Genomic DNA, 19,754 nt, shown 5'->3' on the forward strand with positions numbered 1-19,754 from the left:
ATTAGCAGTGCATGATTAAATGTTTGTAAAATTAGAAAAATATAAATAATTCTGAATAGATACAAAAATTGCACGCAGAGCGTTGGTCGCTTGACATCTACGTAAAGTCAAGTATCACCGCAACATTGGCCACTCCAAATCATGTTTAAATCCTATCTCTAGAGAATTTGTTTTTTCAAAAAATTGTGCTATAATATATCTAGATATTTAAGTAAAATTTAAATAAAATAAATCTACAAATTTATATTAAACTTGTTAATTTTTTTTTTTATTTTTCAAAATAAAATTGAAGCAAAAGTATGCTTTTTATTTATTTAATCAGTTATATAAGAGTGAAAAAAATATACCTGATTGGATCACATTTTGTTGATATTCTTATTCTTATATAGGTCGGAATCACTTATACATTGTTTTCTCATTAAATAAGAAAGAAAGCGAAATAAACAAGATGGTTTTTGTGTTTTTGAAAAGTAATTAATTAAATTAAATTAAGATTGAATGAATTAAATTGCAGTGTTACAGTACAATTTGAAATAACGTCTGGTTGTAGAGTGATAATATGTAGTACCACACTGTTGTACTACTTTCTTCCATTGCATTTAATTCACCCAACACACTCAACCACATCTCTTTCTTCTTCATACTCACAAATCAATTCCAAAACCTAAGCTTTAGATGGATGAACACATGCACGGGATGGGAGGGATGGCGCCGTCGCCGCCGTCACCGTTGCCGCCAACCGCAAACGACACCATGGGCACCATGATGCACCACAAGATGATGATGCACATGACCTTCTTCTGGGGCAAAGACACTGATATCCTCTTCCAAAACTGGCCCGGAGGCAAATCGGATATGTATATCTTGGCCCTCGTTTTCGTCTTCGTCATGTCGGTTTTCGTGCAGTTGCTCTCGCACACCCGTTTCATCAAACCCGGTTCAAACCATGTCGCGGCCGGTCTGTTCAAGACCCTCTTGTTCGCTTTCAGGGTTGGTCTCGCTTATCTGGTTATGCTTTCAATCATGTCTTTTAACGGTGGCGTTTTCTTGGTTGCTGTGCTAGGTCAGACCTTGGGGTTTCTCATTACCACATTCGCTTTCAACAAATCGCCCCACGACGAGGGTTTCGATCTTCCTCCAATTTCTTGTTGATTAGATTATCTTCTCTGTTTTTTTTTTTTTTTTTTTTTTTTAAGTTTTCCCCCTTTTCTTAATTGGCTGTAACATTTGCATATGTAATGATACTGGAGGTGTTTTTCGTGTTGATATCTAAATTACAATGTGTTTATGTGAATGGTTTATTTTGTGTTTGTTTATTCGCTTGGCGTCAAACGCTACCACTGGAATCAACGATGGTGACAACCATGGTGGTACCACACCTTTATTATTTTGGATGATTCTGTTCTATCCATCCATTGAAACTTGTGAGTTTTTTTCACCCATCTAAACAATTTTTTCACTGTTTTTGATTAGTGTTTGATTTGGTCAAGCATGTGTGTTTGGTTGTTATTATTCGAGGTTTATGTTTCTGGTGATTGAAACTTAGTTGTATCTAAGATTTTGATGAGTTCTATCGTTCCCATCTCCCTCTTTATCTCTACTGTTGTATAAAAGACACACTTTTTTCTGCCATCGATAATTTTATTATTTAATAAAATAGCCTGTTTTCATTTTGTATCTCCTCTTAGTATGTTACTTGATCTAACACGTCAACATTAAATAGGGCATGAGAAAAGAATTATTAGAAAACAGATAATGCTGGTTTTATTTTAGTAATCTTGTGTCGTATATAAACAGATATACCTTTTTCAACTAATTTTATTGCTGGCAAATTTATTTATTATAATAGTGTTATTGTATTCCAAGAGATCTCTTTTTTTCTCAAAAACAAAATGTCTTTTGAAAATATTACAGAAGGTAAGAGAAAAGAGAAGAAAAATAAAGTTTAAAATTATCTTTTTTTATTTTAAATAATTTTTGGAAAATGGATTTTTTAGTATTAGGTCAACTTCACCTCTCGAATATCACACTGGTTTCAAAAGAATATTTTTATTTCAACCAAAAGTTTGAGTGTGAGATGGTTTGAAATAAATTTATCGTATTGTTATGTTTAAATCAAAAGCTACTATATTAATACTTTGGATTTATTTCATATTATTTGATATTATGTTTGTTTTGTATGTGGTTATTTAAAGCTTAAATAAATATGATCATTTCTTTTCTAATATTTTCTTCTATGAAAACCTATTATTTGATATTTGAGTTTTATAAAAGCAACTAAAAGGTGTTTTTTTAGCTTTAGATTGTTTTATTTGGAGACAATAATTACAAATGTCATTAATTAAGACTTTATTAAATAAAAGTATCAAGAAAAAACACGAATAAAATATGTTTATTTACATGAGTTGAGAAATGTTTCGATTTCAATTTTGTTAATATAATTTTATTATAGTCAATTATCATATATAAGGTATTGTTTATTTTGGAGTCTCAAATTCTTTTACGGTTTTGTTCTTAAAACATGTATCTTAAGATTGTTCTTAAAATATGTCTCTTAGGATTGAAAGAGAAATGAGTACTTAAACAATCATTGGTATTGGGAAACAATGGTTCGTCTTTAGAATTACATTTTTGTCTCCATAGACAACTTTAGACCCCAAGCCTATCAAGATAGTACCATTAGGTCAATCACGACATTTAATGTATTGTCTACTTTAAAACCTGAAACTCCTTCATAATTTTGTCCTTAAAAGATGTATGAGAAGGTTGAACATGATATATAGAGTATTTGAATTGTTCTTGGCCTCAACTCCTAGAATGTGGGAGTTGTAGATGAGGAATTAATTTTTCCCGACAAATATTTTGATATGATTTTCTCAGCATAAGCTAAATAATTCATAGTATTACAAGTATCACATCGACTAGTGATAATACCAGTTTAGTAAATATAAGTAGATACAAACATCATTTTACAAACCGATTTTGTAGGGTTGAGTTAGACTTAAATTCCACTTCTTAACATGGTATTATAGTCATTGGTTAAAGCTAATCCTAGCAAGATTTCTTGACAAGATGGATATACCTCGACATGAGGGGAATGTGTTGGAAGTTTCACATTGATTAGTGATAAAACCAATTTAGATAATATAAGACAATGCAAACTTCACCTAACAAATTAATTTTGTGTGTTGAGTTAGGTTTAAAGTTTACTAGATTAATTTGTGTTAATTAGATTGTCCCCTTAAATATATTGATATGATTTTCTAAAAATAAGCTAGTCAATCCATAGATTGATTTGTTCGCTCCAATTTCATATTATATGATATTTTGTAATTATGAGAAATAATTATTGTAAATATTTTTAGCATTACTTATAGCGGGAATAACAATAGTGAAAGACATCAAACCATTATTTATGACATGATATCAAAGTTGTGAGTTTGATCATATCCTAACGAAATTTGTTATTTGTTGGGTGTATTATTCCACTCTTTATCGAACCACCCATTAATGTGTAGTCCCACCCACGAGATATATATGCCTAAGTGTGAAAAAGTGTGCTAGAAGTTCCATGTCACTAGAGATAAGGTGACTTTAAAGTATACAAATGGATACAAAACTTTACCTTACAAGCTAATTTTGTAGGATTGAGTTAGATTTAAAGTTCATTTTTTAACATGGTATACTAGAACAAGAAAGTAATATGTAATTGCTCATATGAAGGAAGGAGAATATTTGAACAAATACATTGCTCATGTTCTCGTAATTGCCAACAAAATGAGAGCAAATGGGGAAGATTTGGAAGATGCTGCTATTGTGGAAAAGATTCAATGGTCAATGACATTTAAGTTTAAGTTCAATTGAAGGATCCAAAGATACAAGTATTCATGTTGATAATTGATGAGCTACAAATCAATCTATTCGTACATGAATAATGCATGAGTAACATTGTCCTTGAAGAACACGCTCTAAAGGTAAGTCATATGGAAATCAATATTTGGAAGATGAAGATGTGACAATTTTGAATTTAGAGGACATGGAAGAAGCATGCAATTCTTTGACAAAACAATAATAAAAATGTTATGCTTGTCACAAGCTTGTTCTCTTTTTGTGAAAATGGAACAAAAAGGTAACAAATTTTGAAAAAAATTAAGTGGATAAGGAAAAAGACACGTTGTTGATGACCTATGTTGAAGAAATGGATCGACACACAAACATGTGGTTTTTAACTCAAGGTGTAGTAACCACATGTATGTAAAAAGACAATATTTTTTAGATCTTATATGAAAAATTCACATATTTGATGAAGTTGGGAAGTAATTCAACCTCAGTGGTTAATGGAAAGGGTAACTTCAAACTAAAAGGTAGTCAACATGTTAGCATCATTCATGGAGTCTTTTGTGTTCCAAAATTTAAGAATGATCTACTCAGTCTAAGAAAACTGAAAGAGAAGGAGTTGAACATTTTATTTTAACAAAGGCAATGCAAAACATGTCTACAATCATGATTTTTATCTTGCTTTTAACATTCATTTATTTTAACACAATTACATGGGACACAATTGTGACATTGTAGGTTTGCCATTTTTTAAGTTGCCCTCAAATGTTTGTGAGGATTTTCTTATGGATAAATAATATTGAGATTTCTTTTCGATGAAGAGTTCTTGGATAGCATTCCAAACAATCGTAGTTGAAGAATGACGGATGCAGCAGTTGAAAAATAGTGATTATTGTAATACGTAGAATGAAATATTTTTTAAGTCTCAATGTCTTTTAAAAAGTATCCTAAGTTGTTGTGTAACAGACTATGAGACTTATAAGAAAGAAGCAAAGCATAAAAGAAGAGAAAACTATATCTGTAATCCATAATATCAGTGTTGAATCGTCATTGAATCCATGTAAGAAGAATTTCCCATGTACTGATCTGTCTTCAATCTTTCTTTGTTTTCCTGCAGAAACTTTGGAAGGCACGTCCCTCTACAAATTCGTCTGTGACTTGAATAATCAATAGGTCCATTCTTGAGGCAGAAGCATCTCATTCTGCATATGTCGCTGTTGGTTTTGTGATTGACGACTTTGTAGTGAATACATGCCATCGCTGGTACTTACTAAAACATCTGCAAACATAACACTCAATTTTCATTCATCTGCATATTCCAATTACCTAATCAATAACTATGACACAACTTTTGGATTAATCCAATCGGACATCATATCAATTAAATGCTAATAATGTCGTAACCTTAATCCAATCGAACATCGTAACTAATCAGATATTGATCCAGATTTTTAAAAAAAGAAACATAAATTTAAAAAAGAAATAAGCTATAACAATAACAGTTCTTATTTTTTAACTAAAAATTGAATTTTAAATAATGAAACTCCTCACTTATATTTTTAAAATTTTGATTCAGAACAATATTAATTAGTGACAAAATTTATATAAGTGTTTTTGGTCGAAGAGGAGGTACCATGCAGGGGAGGGAAGGCAGAAGGTTTAGTAGGCCCACACGTGGCAGCCATTTGGTCAAAGTGGACTTGCAAAGCCTGCACTACTCTTGCCGGTATCAGAACCGTGGTGCATCCTTTACCTTTTCAAATCACAAACCATCAATCAAAAATATTCATTTTTTAATTCAAACTAAAAGGAAAAACCCAAAAGTCTCAAACATCTCAACCAAATACTGGAAACAAACAATCGGGTATGGTGAAATTCTACGTCAGGATTTACCCAAGTCAACGATCACTGAACAAACAACGTGTGACTCAAACGAAGAAGCGCCAAAATGTTACGTGAATTGAAACGATACCTGGTCTCTTACGTGACTCAAACGGGGCACTAGTTTCTCCACGTGGCAAGAAAACACCAGTCCCAGAATATGATGAGCCTCTTGAACCAGTTTGCTGGTGTGAACGACCCTGCTGCCATGGTGGACGAATCCTTCTTTCGTAATCATACCCAGCATTAACTCCTTTAGCTTTCTTTTCAAATTGCTGTGATATCTGCCTTTGAGTTTTCGCTACATATGCTGTTGGGTCTTGCTTCCGAGACAGAATCTCCTCTTGTCTGATCCCAGACAACTACAATAAGGAAATGGATGGATTAAATTTAACTGAAAGATTAACGCTTTTAATTTCTTGATGGCTTTGCCAAAACAAATAGAAAAAGGGTGTCAAGTCAATGTTAATGTTATCTCACTTGAATAGCTCGAATTTGTTCCTGAAGGAGTGAATGGAGTCCAACATTTGAGGTCTCCAACCTCTGATTCACATCACCAGGATGGTATTCGGAACTGTCCCTTTCGTCCAGCTTCATCTTCTCTAACGTCTTCATCGTATCATAGTTGTTTTCCCAATAAACTTCATGGGTAGTAGGCGATGGTTCCTGAGAAGAATAAGAAGGGGAAGAAGAAGAAGAACCTTCAGGACTCCCCTGAATCGAGCTCAAATTAGACGAGAGCGTTGACTGGGGCGAAGTATTTGAGTCCAACAGCTTCAGCAAGAGAAAAAGGTAAAAGCCAAAAAGAAAACATGATAAGGCCATAGCCAGAAACCGGGGAAAAAAAAAGGCATTTTTAAAAATTTGGAGACGCTGACATAGTAAAAGAATTAGGAAATTTACCGAATCAAAATGATGGGAACGAATGCCTGAGAAATGTAATTTATGTTGGTCTTGAAGCATGGTGGTGTGCATGGTGTGTGGGTGGGTGGAGCAGGGGAGTGAAATCGTGAAGGATGGAAATTCACAGGGAATGAGCTTGAGGCATGGCTTTAAATCTGGTCCGTCGACGATGTTGCAGTTGGTGTGATGGGTGTCACGTGAAGGTGGGAGAATAGCCATGATATGATAAAAGGGAGAGATTGTAGTTGTGCAGGAGGATGATGAATGAAAATGATGAGATAGGTAAGGTGAGACTTTAATGAGTTGCAATTATGGTTGTCAATGGGGAGGAAGAGATATTCAATGATTACTCAGACAAGGGAAGAGTAGACTCTTTGTGTTTGTGTTTGTCCCCAAATAATGGCACAAAAATGGTTTTAAAAAGGGGTGTTCTAAGAAGAAGGAAAAAACAGGCAACATAATTTGTGACGAATTTTAGGTTAAAGGTTAAGAATGGTGGTGAAGGGTGGGCCCAGTGACTGTTGGAGCTTCTGGTACAGCCATTTCAGGCTCAAAGGTCGGGTTCTATAAGTGGGATATGCTTTTAACCAGCTGTGAGTCTTGTCTGTCTTTTCTTGCTTACCCTCCAAATTGCAACCACTTCTACTGAACGTGGCGATGGATATATCTTTCTTAATATTATGTCAAAGATTCCAATGTTATTAAGATAAGATTCGGGTATAATACTTATTTTATTAGGTCTAAAATTCTCTATACAGTAAGAAAGTTACGAATGAATTTGAGTCTATTTTATTTAGAAGCTGAAAACTCTCAACTTAAGGTATTTACGGTTTTGATGCCGTCTTTGCTACGAATAAGGTTGTCTCAAGGTTGATATATGTTATGTCTCTGTCCGATTGAAATGGATGTTTACTTGAACAACTAAGATGAATTTTCGTTGCCTTTTGTTTTGCGCGTTGACAAGATAAAAACTTTAATTTCAATAAAAAGAGTTATACACTGAAGCAGTTGGAATCGAAGAATATTGTGCAAGAGTTAAAAGTTTATAAGTCGACGTCTGCAGTGGAAAAAGAAAAGGAAGTAACAGAGGGAAATTAAGGAACATTATTTCAAATGTTTCGGCGTTAATTAATGCTGAAGTTTATTAAGCGTACCTCCAACTGCAGAAAATTGAAGTAAACAAAACGGCGTTTATTCTTGCCCTTCTCCCAAGAGTGCTTCGATATTATACTGTATAAAAAGTTTCTTTTAACAATTTTTTTCTGATAACTTTTTAATGTACATGTGATAGTTTTTCATTGGTCTGATTTAAATATTTTTATAAAATAAATTTAAATAAATCAATAACATTATAACAAGTATTCTGTTGTAAAAAAAATAATTAAAAAAAATAGTTAAAATATAAGAATTATTATATATCTCGATGTGATATAGTTTTGACTTTTAAGCCAAGATGGAATATTTGGCACTAATTAAGAGAAGGTTTAAGTTTAAGGTGACAAAATCAGTCACTTTAAAGCACGCCACAATTCTAATTAATTGCAAAACAAAAAAGGCTTGTATTTAATTTAACAACTAATTCCCACTTAGTTGACAAAACGTGTACTATGGTGGATTGGCCGTGTTGTGTACTCCTTTAAGAGGAGTTGTTTTTATTTACTCTAATATGAATGAAAATGTGTCTAATGAGCAAAAATTATATAAATTGTAAACAAGATTAACTTATGATCCAATGGATTAGAATAAGGTTGCAGGAAGAAAAAGTTCGAAGCCTCTCTGCTATTATAATTTAAGGTTAATACTAATGACATTGATATTATTATTTTCACCTTTTTATCTTTATATTTACACAACTCAATATTTTCACCATAAAAATAACTTTTGTGGATATTGAGATAATATATGAGTCTTAATGTTATGTACCCTTAAACAGATTTTACTCTTTAAAGACAAAAGCGAGCGATGAATTGCATAATACAAGTTATTCTTTACTCTTTAAAGACAAAAGCGAGCGATGAATTGCATAATACAAGTTATTCTTTACTACTGATTTACAAGCGATGAATTGTGGAGATTTGCAAGATAAGACTTCTTTTTTTCATCTCGCTATTAAGAGGAGATTTGCGCTAATTTACTCACAAATGACATATGTACCCTTCTAAAGTGCATGAAAGTCATTCTCTGCACACGTCTCTCTTCCTCGTCCTGGTACTGCTCCATGGCTGTCTCATGGAAAGAAAAGGTGAAGAAGGGTAGAGGCGGTCCTGCCATGGGCTCATCAACCCTATTTTCCCTCTTGATTTAAAATTAAAAATTCACATGATATATTAAATACACTGAGTCCTCCTTATTGTACGGTTAATTATTTAAATAATATTAATAAAAAATTAAATTTAAGAAAATTAAAATTTAATTAAATAAAAATAATATTAAAACTGAAGTGAAAAAATTCAAAAAAATATAAAGACTAAATTAATATTTAAATATAAGGAAAAAAAATAAAATTTATAATATATAAAAAATTTTACAATTAAATATACATTAATAAATAACATTTTATATTACTTTAATAACTAGGGACATTTTAGTAATCTTTAATTTTTACTATTTAAACTAATTTTTTAAATCTGTCACATTAATCAAATCTTACACTAATTCTCACAAACTTTACCCTCAAATCCATCCTCAATTACCCACTCAAAAAAATGACAAAAAAATTACTCTCAAATCCACTCAAATCTATTCAAATCATCTCTTCCAAATCCTTCCAAACAAACACACCCTAAAAGCTGAGAGTTGAATAAAATATTAATACTTTTTTTTTTGCAGAGATTTTAAAAGATCAATATAAGTAAATAGCCATATGCAATCGTCATTAATTTATAAATGTCTATAGAATATTTTCACAAATATGTACAAGGATATAAAATAGTATAAGCATATAATGAAATATCATTCAAGACTTATTTTATATTGATTTACTCGAGTTTAATTACATTAATTTAACTTCTTTTTTTTAGAAAACTCTAAAAATGTTATAATATAATTAAAATATATAAATTTAATTTGGAATATCTTTTTTATTATAAATAATACAAATAATTTTTTTCTTTATACTAAATTAACATTTATAAAGATTTTACAATTATATCACTTTTGACTAAAAAAATATTATTATATAAAATATAATTAATAAATCTTCACATGATATAAATTTTAAGTTTATTATTATTTATATAAATTTGTAATAGTGAAAAATTTATAGATAAAAATTCAATATCAATCTAAACTTAATTTAAGCTTGATTCTACTCAATCTTATGTGAATATGTCTTATGTGAGCCTAAAATAACTCAACTCGTGGTGGAGTCAACTTAACTTGACCTAGCATAGCTCAAATGTGGGCTTTACAATCCAAAGTGAATCTAACTCTACTTGCCTGATGCGGACCTAACTTGATTGGGTCCAACATGAGTTTGACTTGATTGATCGGGCTCAAGTGGCCGTACTCAACTTCATCTGAGGTGCATCTAATTTATTTTTATTTGAGGTTTGCCTGACTTGACTCTTGGTGGATACAAATCAACTTAACCCTTTGTGAGTCAATTGGACATGACTCTACATTGGCTTGACTCAACTTAGCTTGATTTATGATCGAATCAACTTTATCCAACATATGCTCAAATAAATTCATCAAGATGTGAATGCTATCAATCTTGGCTTCACTTGAATCTAGTTCGGTCAAACTTGAATGACCTACTTTACTTGGACTCGATTCAACATTATTATCTTGACCTATATGACTAACTCGTAATAGACCTATTATCTACCTGACTTGACTTGACCTAAGTGTTATCCATCTACGTCAACATGAGTCTCATAGTCCAACCTAACTTGGATTCAGTCTCACTTCAGCTAGACCTACTTTGTCCTAATCTAAATTTTATTTGTCGATCTAATCTATAGGTTTACGTCAACCAACTTAGAATGGTACTAATCTAGCCTAACTTAACCTAAGTACCATATGTCTTTACTCATATTTATAATTTTTGTTTTCTATTGACCTAATCATAACTAATCATTCTTAAACATAATTTATTGGATACTTTGTGTTAATATATTTTTAAATTTAAATACTTGCTTGCAAATACTAACTAATGAACTCAATCGACCAATTTGAAGTCATATAAACTCATATGTTTATCAAATGATTATAAAGACAAACATAAACTAATTAGATCACAATACTATGATAGATTAAATTAAAAGATATGTATTGTACAATTTGTTTGATATTTGCAAACTAAACATTAAAAAATTATTATAGTCTAATTTATATAGAAAAAAAAGTTAATCATAAATTTTAAAATAATTACCTAATGTCTTTGACAAGCTTTAATAGGAATATATTTAATTAATTTACAAAAAATAATAATGTGCATTTAAGATTTTTCAAAAGAAAACTATTGTCAGTGCGAATATAATACTGTTTAAAAATAAAATAATCCTCATCATTATCAACACTGATCATGATTCAATATTTCATAAAGCAACGATGATTGTATTGTAAATTATAACATAAAGCATAGAAAACAAAACTTTAATTTTCTCAATTTTTTTATATCATCTCAGTTTAGTTTGGTGGTTTATCTTGCTCATGAATCTTGCAAAAAGCAAATAATGCTCTCCTAAATCATAACAAATTATTTTTACTATATCTTTTTAACTCTTTATGTGCGTTAACTTACAATTTTATTTGTCTTTCTAAATTTAATAGATAAAACTTTTAAAATATATCAATGTTAAAAATAGTTTTTTATTAAAATTCAAATTATTTCTATAATCTATATACAAAATATTTGTTTATTACAAGTATCATTTTAATTATAGACAATGATATTTTGATAAAACAACTTTTTTTTTTAACGGATCACTTATAAGCTGTTACGTATGTATTGTCAAAAAAATTGTTAAAAAAACGTTGTTAAAAGAAGTTTTTTCTTTAATTATATAAAAATAAAACATTTATCATGCTGATAGATGAAAACATGTTTTGACTTCCGACAGACGCGTGAACCGACAAAGAAATAAACGTTTTCATAAATTGGACAGTTCCTCCCCACTGTAAAGCTCCAACAAACATTTCAGAAGCTCAAAGGTAGACAGTGAACTAACAATCAAAAACACCAGAATTTGTTGAAACGATGAGCAATGAAAGGAGAATTGGGGTGGCTTTGGATTTCTCTAAGGGAAGTAAGATCGCTCTCAAATGGGCTATTGATAATCTTCTCCGCAACGGCGACACACTCTTCGTCGTCCACATCAAGCACTCCCAAGGCAGTGAATCCCGAAATCTTCTATGGTCCACCACTGGATCACGTAAGCTCCTATTTTGATTCTACCCTTATAATAAATTCAAATATTTTTTCTAGAATTTTGATCTTTGAATTCTGATTTTGGTGTGGTGTGATGCCGGTAAAGCACTGATTCCGTTGTCGGAGTTTCGTGATAAGGATGTGATGCATCATTATGAGGTGGATTCTGATCCCGAGGTGTTGGACCTGCTTGACACCGCTTCTAAGCAGAAACAGGTTTTTACTGTTTAACTTTACTAATTAATTTCTCTGCTAGTGTACTGCCTTGTCGTGTGTTGTTGGATTGAGTTCTTAGGTTTTGATTTGACTTTGTTAGGGTTGTTCTAGTCATACGGTGATTGTTGAGTGTGTTTGAATTTTCCTTGAATACAGGTGGCTGTGGTGGCAAAGCTGTACTGGGGCGATGCAAGAGAGAAAATTATTGAAGCTGTTGGGGATTTGAAGCTTCACTCTTTGGTCATGGGTAGCAGAGGCTTGGGTGCCATACAGAGGTGATTTTTCTTTTTCCCTCTAGTTTAGAGATAAGTGCATACAAATAATGATTTAATTGTTTAAATTATGTGAGTTTCTTAGATTCATTTACTGTTGATCTCTGATTAGAATTTGAAATGTCACCTTTATAATACATGTTTACCTTCATATGCATATCTTTATTACATTAATTAATGAAATGAAGTCCAAATTGTAATGGGGGATCAACACTAATGAAATAAAAGCTCCCAAATCTATGTTTTTGTCCCATCTTAAATGCATCTTGACTCATGTTTTGGCTCTAGTGCTAGTCTTGAGTCAACTCCAAAAATGAGGGGCTTCATTAGATTTGTCGACACCTAATGTTCTGGAGATAGTTTTTGGATGAAAAGAAAAAAGGAGGATCTATTTTTTTGTCTTTGACTACAAATAGTATAAACATTCTCATTTATCTTTCCATTGAAAAAATGGATTCCCAAACATATAAAACAGAAAACAAAACATACAAATTTATGAGTTGTATTGATGAAGAGAACAGTGATGATCTAATGATGTTGTTTTTCAAAATTGGTTGATCGTAGGGTCTTGCTGGGGAGTGTGACCAATTATGTCACCATAAATGCAAGTTGCCCTATAACGATTGTGAAAGACTCTGCCCCTTCCACTATCTGATATGCTACTGAATTTGATTGGTCTTGGAATCGTTTGCTCCATCTTCATCAGTGACCAGACTGTGTTTTCCTCCTTCGTCTTACACATGTGTAGTTGGGATTTTGAACACACTTGAAGTTAAGGATTCGCCAAGCAAAATGTCTAGTGTTAGCACTCTCTTTTAAGTGCTTGGTTATGACCAAAATTGTGCTTATAAATAAGCTTTGTGTTGGATCTGTACTGAACTTACAAGTGCAAATGATGATGTGGTGGTGTTAAATGTTTGATATTCTATTTGATTCTTGCTGTCTTTGCTGCATCACAATGATGTGTTTGTGGTGATTTTTAATATGGTAGCTTTCTTTAACTGCATATTCACCCCTACTTTTTGTCAATCAACTTAAACACAGTTATTCATTCTGTTTTGACCTAAGAATTCAACCACATTTGCTTGTTTTCGTTTGAACTAAGGGGTCTGAAAGCATTACATGGCTCAAATAACAACTGCAAAGAAACATAGCATGTTCTAATTGAATTCTATGCTAAATCTAATTTGCTCACGGTTAAAATTATTTTTTTCTTATATTCTCACCTGATAAACCTATTGATGTAATGTTTTTTCCTGATTTTCAATTCGAACAATGGAAGTATGATTTAATATCACAGTTTATTTGACATTTAAATACTTTTAAGTACTTTAGTAAAAGCAGATATTTGTGAATATATAATCTAATTAAGTTAATACCCCGTTGTTAATATTTTTATTTTTACTAGAAAGTATTTTTCATCCAGTTAAATACTTTAATCTCAATTAAATATTTACTTACTTTAAAATCATCTCACACTCACAAAAAAAAAAAAAATCTGATCAGCGAATTATTTTGTATATTTGTAAAAGCTTTGGCATATAAAATTAAAATGTATCATTAATTAGATATTCAAACATTTAGCGGCTACTATCTAAAGTTTTTTTTTTTAGAATTTTAAGTAAAAAAAATATGGTTAAAGCTATTCAACTTAAAATATTAATTATCATAAAACAATATTGATCACATATTTATATACTTTCCGTTATTTAACTCGCGTTTTTTTAAATGTAAAAAATATTAAATAAATATGTAATTAAACGAGGAAAAAATTAATATTTTTATGTGGGTTATGAAATTCTTAAATTATTTAAATGGAAAGTCACGCATTATATGTATGCAAAAACGGAAAAGGTTCAAATAACATGACGATAATCTACAAGTTATAATCTACAAGTTATCCGACTTATCTATTGCATCGTAATATAATCTGAAAAAAAAAAGAAAACATCAATCAATAGTGGGTGACTGAATTTATTAGAAGTTAATGTCAATTGTGATGACACTAGTTATTTGTTTTCATAAAAAAAGACATCTCTACTTAAATGTTTTATTTATAATAATAGGGAGTCGGGATCCTTTGACAATGAATTTTTTATGAAAGTATTATCATACACTTGTGTTTATTAAATAATTTAGTTTATATTTGAATTAAATACTTCAATTTAATATTTTATCATTAAAGTTAGTTTCCGATTGATTGTTTGAAAAAAAAGTTGATTATCAATGCATTTTAATTGACTGTTGCAGATTTTTTTCTTTAAGGCTCTCGTGGAGTTTGTGCAGCTTCAATGGATTGCTGCGATGGTACATTGCGGACATGGATGAAGAAACTGAACAAAGAGCATTGGACTATTTCAAGCTGAGTAAAGTTCAATCAGTTTCAATATCAGAAGTTTATCTTCATTGCACAAGGACTCGGTAAACAGTATAAACCCTCAGTCAACTAATCATCCCAAAACCCCACAATAAACACAAATCTTAAGAATGAGCGCAGCCTCAATCCTTAATTCCTACAACAACTGTAGTCGTTTGATGATCCAGCTCCTTCAGGAATACACCATGGGGCCAGCCAAATATTAACAGAGTTGATAAGACTTTTCATAAGCATTATTACTACCTTGAAATTTGACTCCGGAAATTACTACTATGCTAGGGGAAGATGATGATATGCAAAAATTATTCAGTAACTCCTTTAAAACTTAAGTAAAACACTAATGACTGAAACCTTTTTATCTAAAACAAAGTAAGTTTGATCCTTAATAAAAGATGAATAGATGATGCATAGTAAAAATCTAAACAACCAAAGTAGCAACGTCATAACATGTCAGAGGATAATAACTGGAATTCGACGGCATTGTCATATTTCTAATTTCTAATGACCCAAGTTAAAATCCACTCATTCTTCACTTAAATTTCTCCGCACAGTTTTCATTCAATAAGTCAGATTCTTGCTATCAAACTTGACAATCTTCTCATCATCTATTTAATGGAAAAATTGACTACCCAATTACACTAACATAGAACCTATTGACCCACATTCTATCTAATTAAACTCATTTACGTTTTACTGTGCCCGTGAGACAGCTTATGAGAAAAACAAAAATACCATTTATATTTTAAAGCAAATCACCGAACTCCCGGGATGACAGAGTGAAGGGAGTTCAACCTCAGCGCGCGCCAAATATCTCTTGTGGTGGATCATAGATATTTGAATCAGGAAAAATCTCCTCAAAATCTTGTTTCACTTTGTTTCTCAAAAGAGGATGTGGCAGGAGTCCTTTCAACAAAATTCTGAATGGCAACTCGTCAGGTGGATCCGGAGAATTCTTCATGTCCTCATATACGTTCATCGCATCCGCAGGAGATCCATAGTTCAAGAAGCCCCTTATGACTTCAGTGTAAGTCTGACAATCAGGGAACAAATTTTCCTTTCGCATGCTTTCCCACAATTGGGACACTTCGTCCATTTTTTTGGACCTTGCCAATGCAATGATTAAGTCCTTATAAAGGAATGTATCAGGCTTGTACCAATCTTGCTTTTGCATAACCTTAAACATCTGAAAATTCATTCAGTTAATCACCTGTAACCTCCGTACAATAAGAAGTGCACAGCTATAATATGAAGGTTTAATACATCAGTATGTCCTAAACTTTTTTGGGAATTTTTAATGAGGTCCTTAAATTGCAATTAGGTACTTTGTTATACAAAATTATATTTGAGTCCCTGAAGTTAGTTTATGATGATTTCAAATAGCAGAAAAATAGTGATTTCTAACAACCTAATTACAACTATCACAGAAGAGTTAGATCCAATTATAATTTATTTTAGTTTAGGAGCTGATTAAAAATTTCCAAATAGTTCAAGAGACAGTGATGAATTAAACCTTATGATAGTTGTCATAATAACAAACAGGTTCGGACTAAGAAGCATTATGACAAACAGGTTATGGGCTAAAAACATGAAAATTAAAAATGCTGAAGAATTAGAAAAGTGAAAACCTTGAGAGCGAGAGAAACTTGTTCTTGACGCTCAAGTTCAGTGAGAACGGCGATCATGTCCATCTTCAAGAGTCTGAGAACGTGAGATTTGATGAACTTGTGAAGCTTATCCTCGTCATCTTTAAACCTCTTCAAGCCCAATATGACAAAGAGCGCTTCTTTGCCAATAAGCTTCTTTCCCCTCCAAAGGGGGCCTCTGGGCCTTCCGTCGTGGTATTGCCTCCAACACGACGCCGTTTTCAATGAAGTAGATTCAACAAAGGGCAGTGGAGCTGAACAGTGTTCGATAAGTTTAGTAGCTCTTGTAAGCTGTCCCACTAATAAAGAACCAAAATCACAGATTTTCCGAACTTTCGAGAAGGAACGACTAGCCATCACACTGCACTGCCACTGAAATACTAACACAGATAACTCACTCTGCGATTTGGGTTTGGAAACAGATATGCCGATCAGTTCGTTCGATACTCAAACCAACGCTATGTTTTTTTATGGAAAACGTTTTGTCAACAACTATACTTGACAACGTTTTTTACAACGCCAAGTGGCGTTGTCTGATTCGCTGGCACACAACAGTTTTAAAAAATGTTTAATTGGTTTACTGAGGGGCAGTTTTGGAAGATTGATTTGTGGGTAAAGTGGAGGCGCCTTCTATTCTAAACGAAATTCACATAAGTTTGTCATTCTCTCATTCACGTCTCTCTCTCATTAACGAAGTGTATGAAAAACACTCTCCACAGAGAAAGCTCTCTCTCATTCACGAAGCCTCTCAGAAACGACATCCACAGAAGAAAGCGTTTTCTCATTCACGATCTCCACAGAAAAAAGGTCTCTGTCAGTGACGAAGCCTCTCCTCTTAGTAACGATCTCTCTCAAAACGCATCAATCCCTCTGAAAAAAGTTTTTTTAATATAAGGTATATCTGTATCCACCGTTTGAAGTCGTTGATGGAAGTGTGGCTTTTTGGGCAACCGTCGAATGGAGAGGTTTCGAACGGAGAGCTGTTTTCGATTTCTTTATTGTGCCTTTATTTGTTTTCTTCATTGCCATTATTGTGCGATTTTTTGCGTTTAGGTTTTGGGGCCGGTGGTTCAGAAGTCCGAAAGGTTAGGTTTTTTTGGCTGTTGCCGTTGGGGATTTCGTTATTTGGTGCGGTGGTGTGTATCTGTGCATTGTGTTTTTGTTTTTCATCTGAAAGATAAAACGTATTTTCACACTTTTTAGGTAGTTTTGTTATTTGACATTTGATCACTGCATCGTGCTTTGGTTATTTGACATTTGATATCTGTTATAACCCAATTTCTCATTTGATATGTGCTATTTTAGGTTAGTGTTTGATGTACGATATTAGTACATCTGAAAATGGTGCCGTGTACGATATTAGCTATTATAATATGGGATGGAGAGGAGAAATTTGATGGCAAGAGCATGTCTGACTACACAAATGTAGGGTAAACAATGAATTTGTATATTTGTCATTGTCTTTGTCATGACATTGTATTTAACCTACAAATTGTTATTTTCAGGAGGAGTTAGCTGGTTTTAGAATGAAGTTTATATGGGACTGGATAATGGATGAGGACAACGTCAGAAGAATTGAAACGCTTCACGATCTTGGATTGATTTAGCTCTAGGAATATACTGTTGTTTTGGTTCACATTGTAATTTACTTTGAAAACATTAGACATTGATTAGAATTGTGGGAAATTGTACATTATATTGAATGTATACCGCTTATGTGTTATTTAATTAGTATTGTTCAAACTGTTTTGTATTTTGGTCCATGAATTCGAAGAATAGGTATACTGAATTGGTTGTTCATGAAGTACTGGAAGTTGTGTTTGAATAAGAAAAATGTTTCCAGCTATGTGCGTATGTTTGAATAAGAACAGAATTTTGTACTGTAACTTTCCATCCGCAACCATGTTTTGGTCAAATGTATTGTAAATTGTTGTTGTGGTTGATTTATTATTTTGGGGGAAGGGTGCCAGTGTTGGTTGATTCTTATTTAAGTGTTTGGAAGGATATGAGTGGTTGGTGTAACTGGTTAAGTGCAATGCTACTGTAAAGGAATTTATACCAAAACTCCATCACCGCTCCCCAGCTTATGATTCATGGCTCCCCATGGAGGGGTTGCACATGTTTTTGGTTAAATTTTTGGGAGAAGGGTGCCAGTGTTTGTTGATTCTTATTTAAAGGGAGATTTGGGAAGACTTGTTAATGGTTGGTGTAACTGGTTAAGTGCAATGCTGCTGGAAAGGAATTTGTACCAAAACTCCATCACAGCTCCCCAGCTTATGAATCATGGCTCCCCATAGAGGGGCTGCACCTGTTTTTGATTAAATATTTTGGAGAAGGGTGCCAGTGTTGGTTGATTTTTATTTAAAAGAAGATGTGGGAAGACTTGTTAGTGGTTGGAAGGATATGAGTGGTTGGTGTAACTGGTTTAGTGCAATGCTGCTGAAAAGGAATTTGTACCAAAACTCCATCACAACTCCCCAGCTTATGAATCATGGGTCCCCATGGAGGGGCTGCACCTATTTTTGGTTAAATTTTTGGGAGAAGGGTGCTAGTGTTGGTTGATTCTTATTTAAAGGGAGATGTGGGAAGACTTGTTAGTGGTTGGAAGGATATGAGTGGTTGGTGTAACTGGTTAAGTGCAATGCTGTTGAAAAGGAATTTGTACAAAAACTCCATCACAGCTCCCCAACCTATGAATCATGGCTCCCCATGGAGGGGTTGCACCTGTTTTTAGTTACATTTTTGGGAGAAGGGTGCTAGTGTTGGTTGATTCTTATTTAAATGGAGATGTGAGAAGACTTGTTAGTCGTTGGAAGGATATGAGTGGTTGGTGTAACTGGTTAAGTGCAGTACTGCTGAAAAGGAATTTGTCCAAAACTTCATCACAGCTCCCCAGCTTATGAATCATGGCTCCCCATGGAGGGGTTGTACCTGTTTTTGGTTAAATTTTTGGGAGAAGGGTGCCAGTGTTTGTTGATTCTTATTTAAAGGGAAATATGGGAAGACTTGTTAGTGGTTGGTGTAACTGGTTAAGTGCAATGCTGCTGAAAAGGAATTTGTACCAAAACTCCATCACCGCTCCCCAGCTTATGATTCATGGCTCCCCATGGAGGGGCTGCACCTGTTTTTGGTTAAATTTTTGGGAGAAGGGTGGCAGTGTTGGTTGATTCTTATTTAAAGGGAGATTTGGGAAGACTTGTTAATGGTTGGTGTAACTGGTTAAGTGCAATGCTGCTGGAAAGGAATTTGTA

The 19,754-nt window shown here is 32.9% G+C and overlaps 4 protein-coding genes and 1 long non-coding RNA gene across 9 annotated transcripts; 3 read left to right on the plus strand and 2 right to left on the minus strand.

The window, feature by feature from the left end:
- Window positions 1–425: 425 nt before the first annotated feature.
- LOC106755820 (copper transporter 6) lies at window positions 426–1,299 on the plus strand. Of its 2 annotated transcripts, XM_022778424.1 has the most exons (2): window positions 426–958; window positions 1,064–1,299. In XM_022778424.1, the coding sequence occupies exons 1-2, from the start codon at window positions 676–678 to the stop codon at window positions 1,150–1,152; spliced, it is 372 nt and encodes a 123-aa protein (XP_022634145.1). In that variant the 5' UTR covers window positions 426–675; the 3' UTR covers window positions 1,153–1,299. The 2 variants fall into 2 exon arrangements, with proteins under 2 accessions (XP_022634145.1, XP_014493521.1); XM_014638035.2 differs by having other exon boundaries at window positions 430–1,299.
- A 3,413-nt stretch (window positions 1,300–4,712) lies between these two features.
- Window positions 4,713–7,229, minus strand: LOC106755851. 2 transcript variants are annotated; one of them, XM_014638068.2, is made up of 5 exons: window positions 6,622–7,229; window positions 6,199–6,492; window positions 5,810–6,080; window positions 5,471–5,590; window positions 4,713–5,116 (listed from the first exon to the last, which is right to left on the minus strand). In XM_014638068.2, the coding sequence occupies exons 1-5, from the start codon at window positions 6,838–6,840 to the stop codon at window positions 5,004–5,006; spliced, it is 1,017 nt and encodes a 338-aa protein (XP_014493554.1). In that variant the 5' UTR covers window positions 6,841–7,229; the 3' UTR covers window positions 4,713–5,003. The 2 variants fall into 2 exon arrangements, with proteins under 2 accessions (XP_014493554.1, XP_022643253.1); XM_022787532.1 differs by lacking the exon at window positions 5,471–5,590.
- Window positions 7,230–11,702: 4,473 nt separating this feature from the next.
- LOC106754285 (universal stress protein PHOS32) lies at window positions 11,703–13,436 on the plus strand. The gene is made up of 4 exons (XM_014636304.2): window positions 11,703–11,999; window positions 12,102–12,211; window positions 12,368–12,486; window positions 13,048–13,436. Exons 1-4 carry the CDS (start codon window positions 11,825–11,827, stop codon window positions 13,136–13,138), a joined length of 495 nt encoding a protein of 164 aa, XP_014491790.1. The 5' UTR covers window positions 11,703–11,824; the 3' UTR covers window positions 13,139–13,436.
- Window positions 13,437–15,325: 1,889 nt separating this feature from the next.
- Window positions 15,326–16,986, minus strand: LOC106755677 (pentatricopeptide repeat-containing protein At3g46870). The gene is made up of 2 exons (XM_014637870.2): window positions 16,486–16,986; window positions 15,326–16,043 (listed from the first exon to the last, which is right to left on the minus strand). Exons 1-2 carry the CDS (start codon window positions 16,858–16,860, stop codon window positions 15,654–15,656), a joined length of 765 nt encoding a protein of 254 aa, XP_014493356.1. The 5' UTR covers window positions 16,861–16,986; the 3' UTR covers window positions 15,326–15,653.
- A 110-nt stretch (window positions 16,987–17,096) lies between these two features.
- LOC106755736 lies at window positions 17,097–18,246 on the plus strand. Of its 3 annotated transcripts, none has more exons than XR_001375418.2 (3): window positions 17,097–17,706; window positions 17,809–17,928; window positions 18,009–18,246. It is a non-coding gene; the product is annotated as an uncharacterized LOC106755736 (long non-coding RNA). The 3 variants fall into 3 exon arrangements; XR_002667134.1 differs by having other exon boundaries at window positions 17,121–17,588; XR_002667133.1 differs by having other exon boundaries at window positions 17,105–17,928.
- Window positions 18,247–19,754: the final 1,508 nt, after the last annotated feature.

Source organism: Vigna radiata, chromosome 2 (assembly GCF_000741045.1).
Source record: "Vigna radiata var. radiata cultivar VC1973A chromosome 2, Vradiata_ver6, whole genome shotgun sequence".
NCBI classification, from domain to species: domain Eukaryota; kingdom Viridiplantae; phylum Streptophyta; class Magnoliopsida; order Fabales; family Fabaceae; genus Vigna; species Vigna radiata.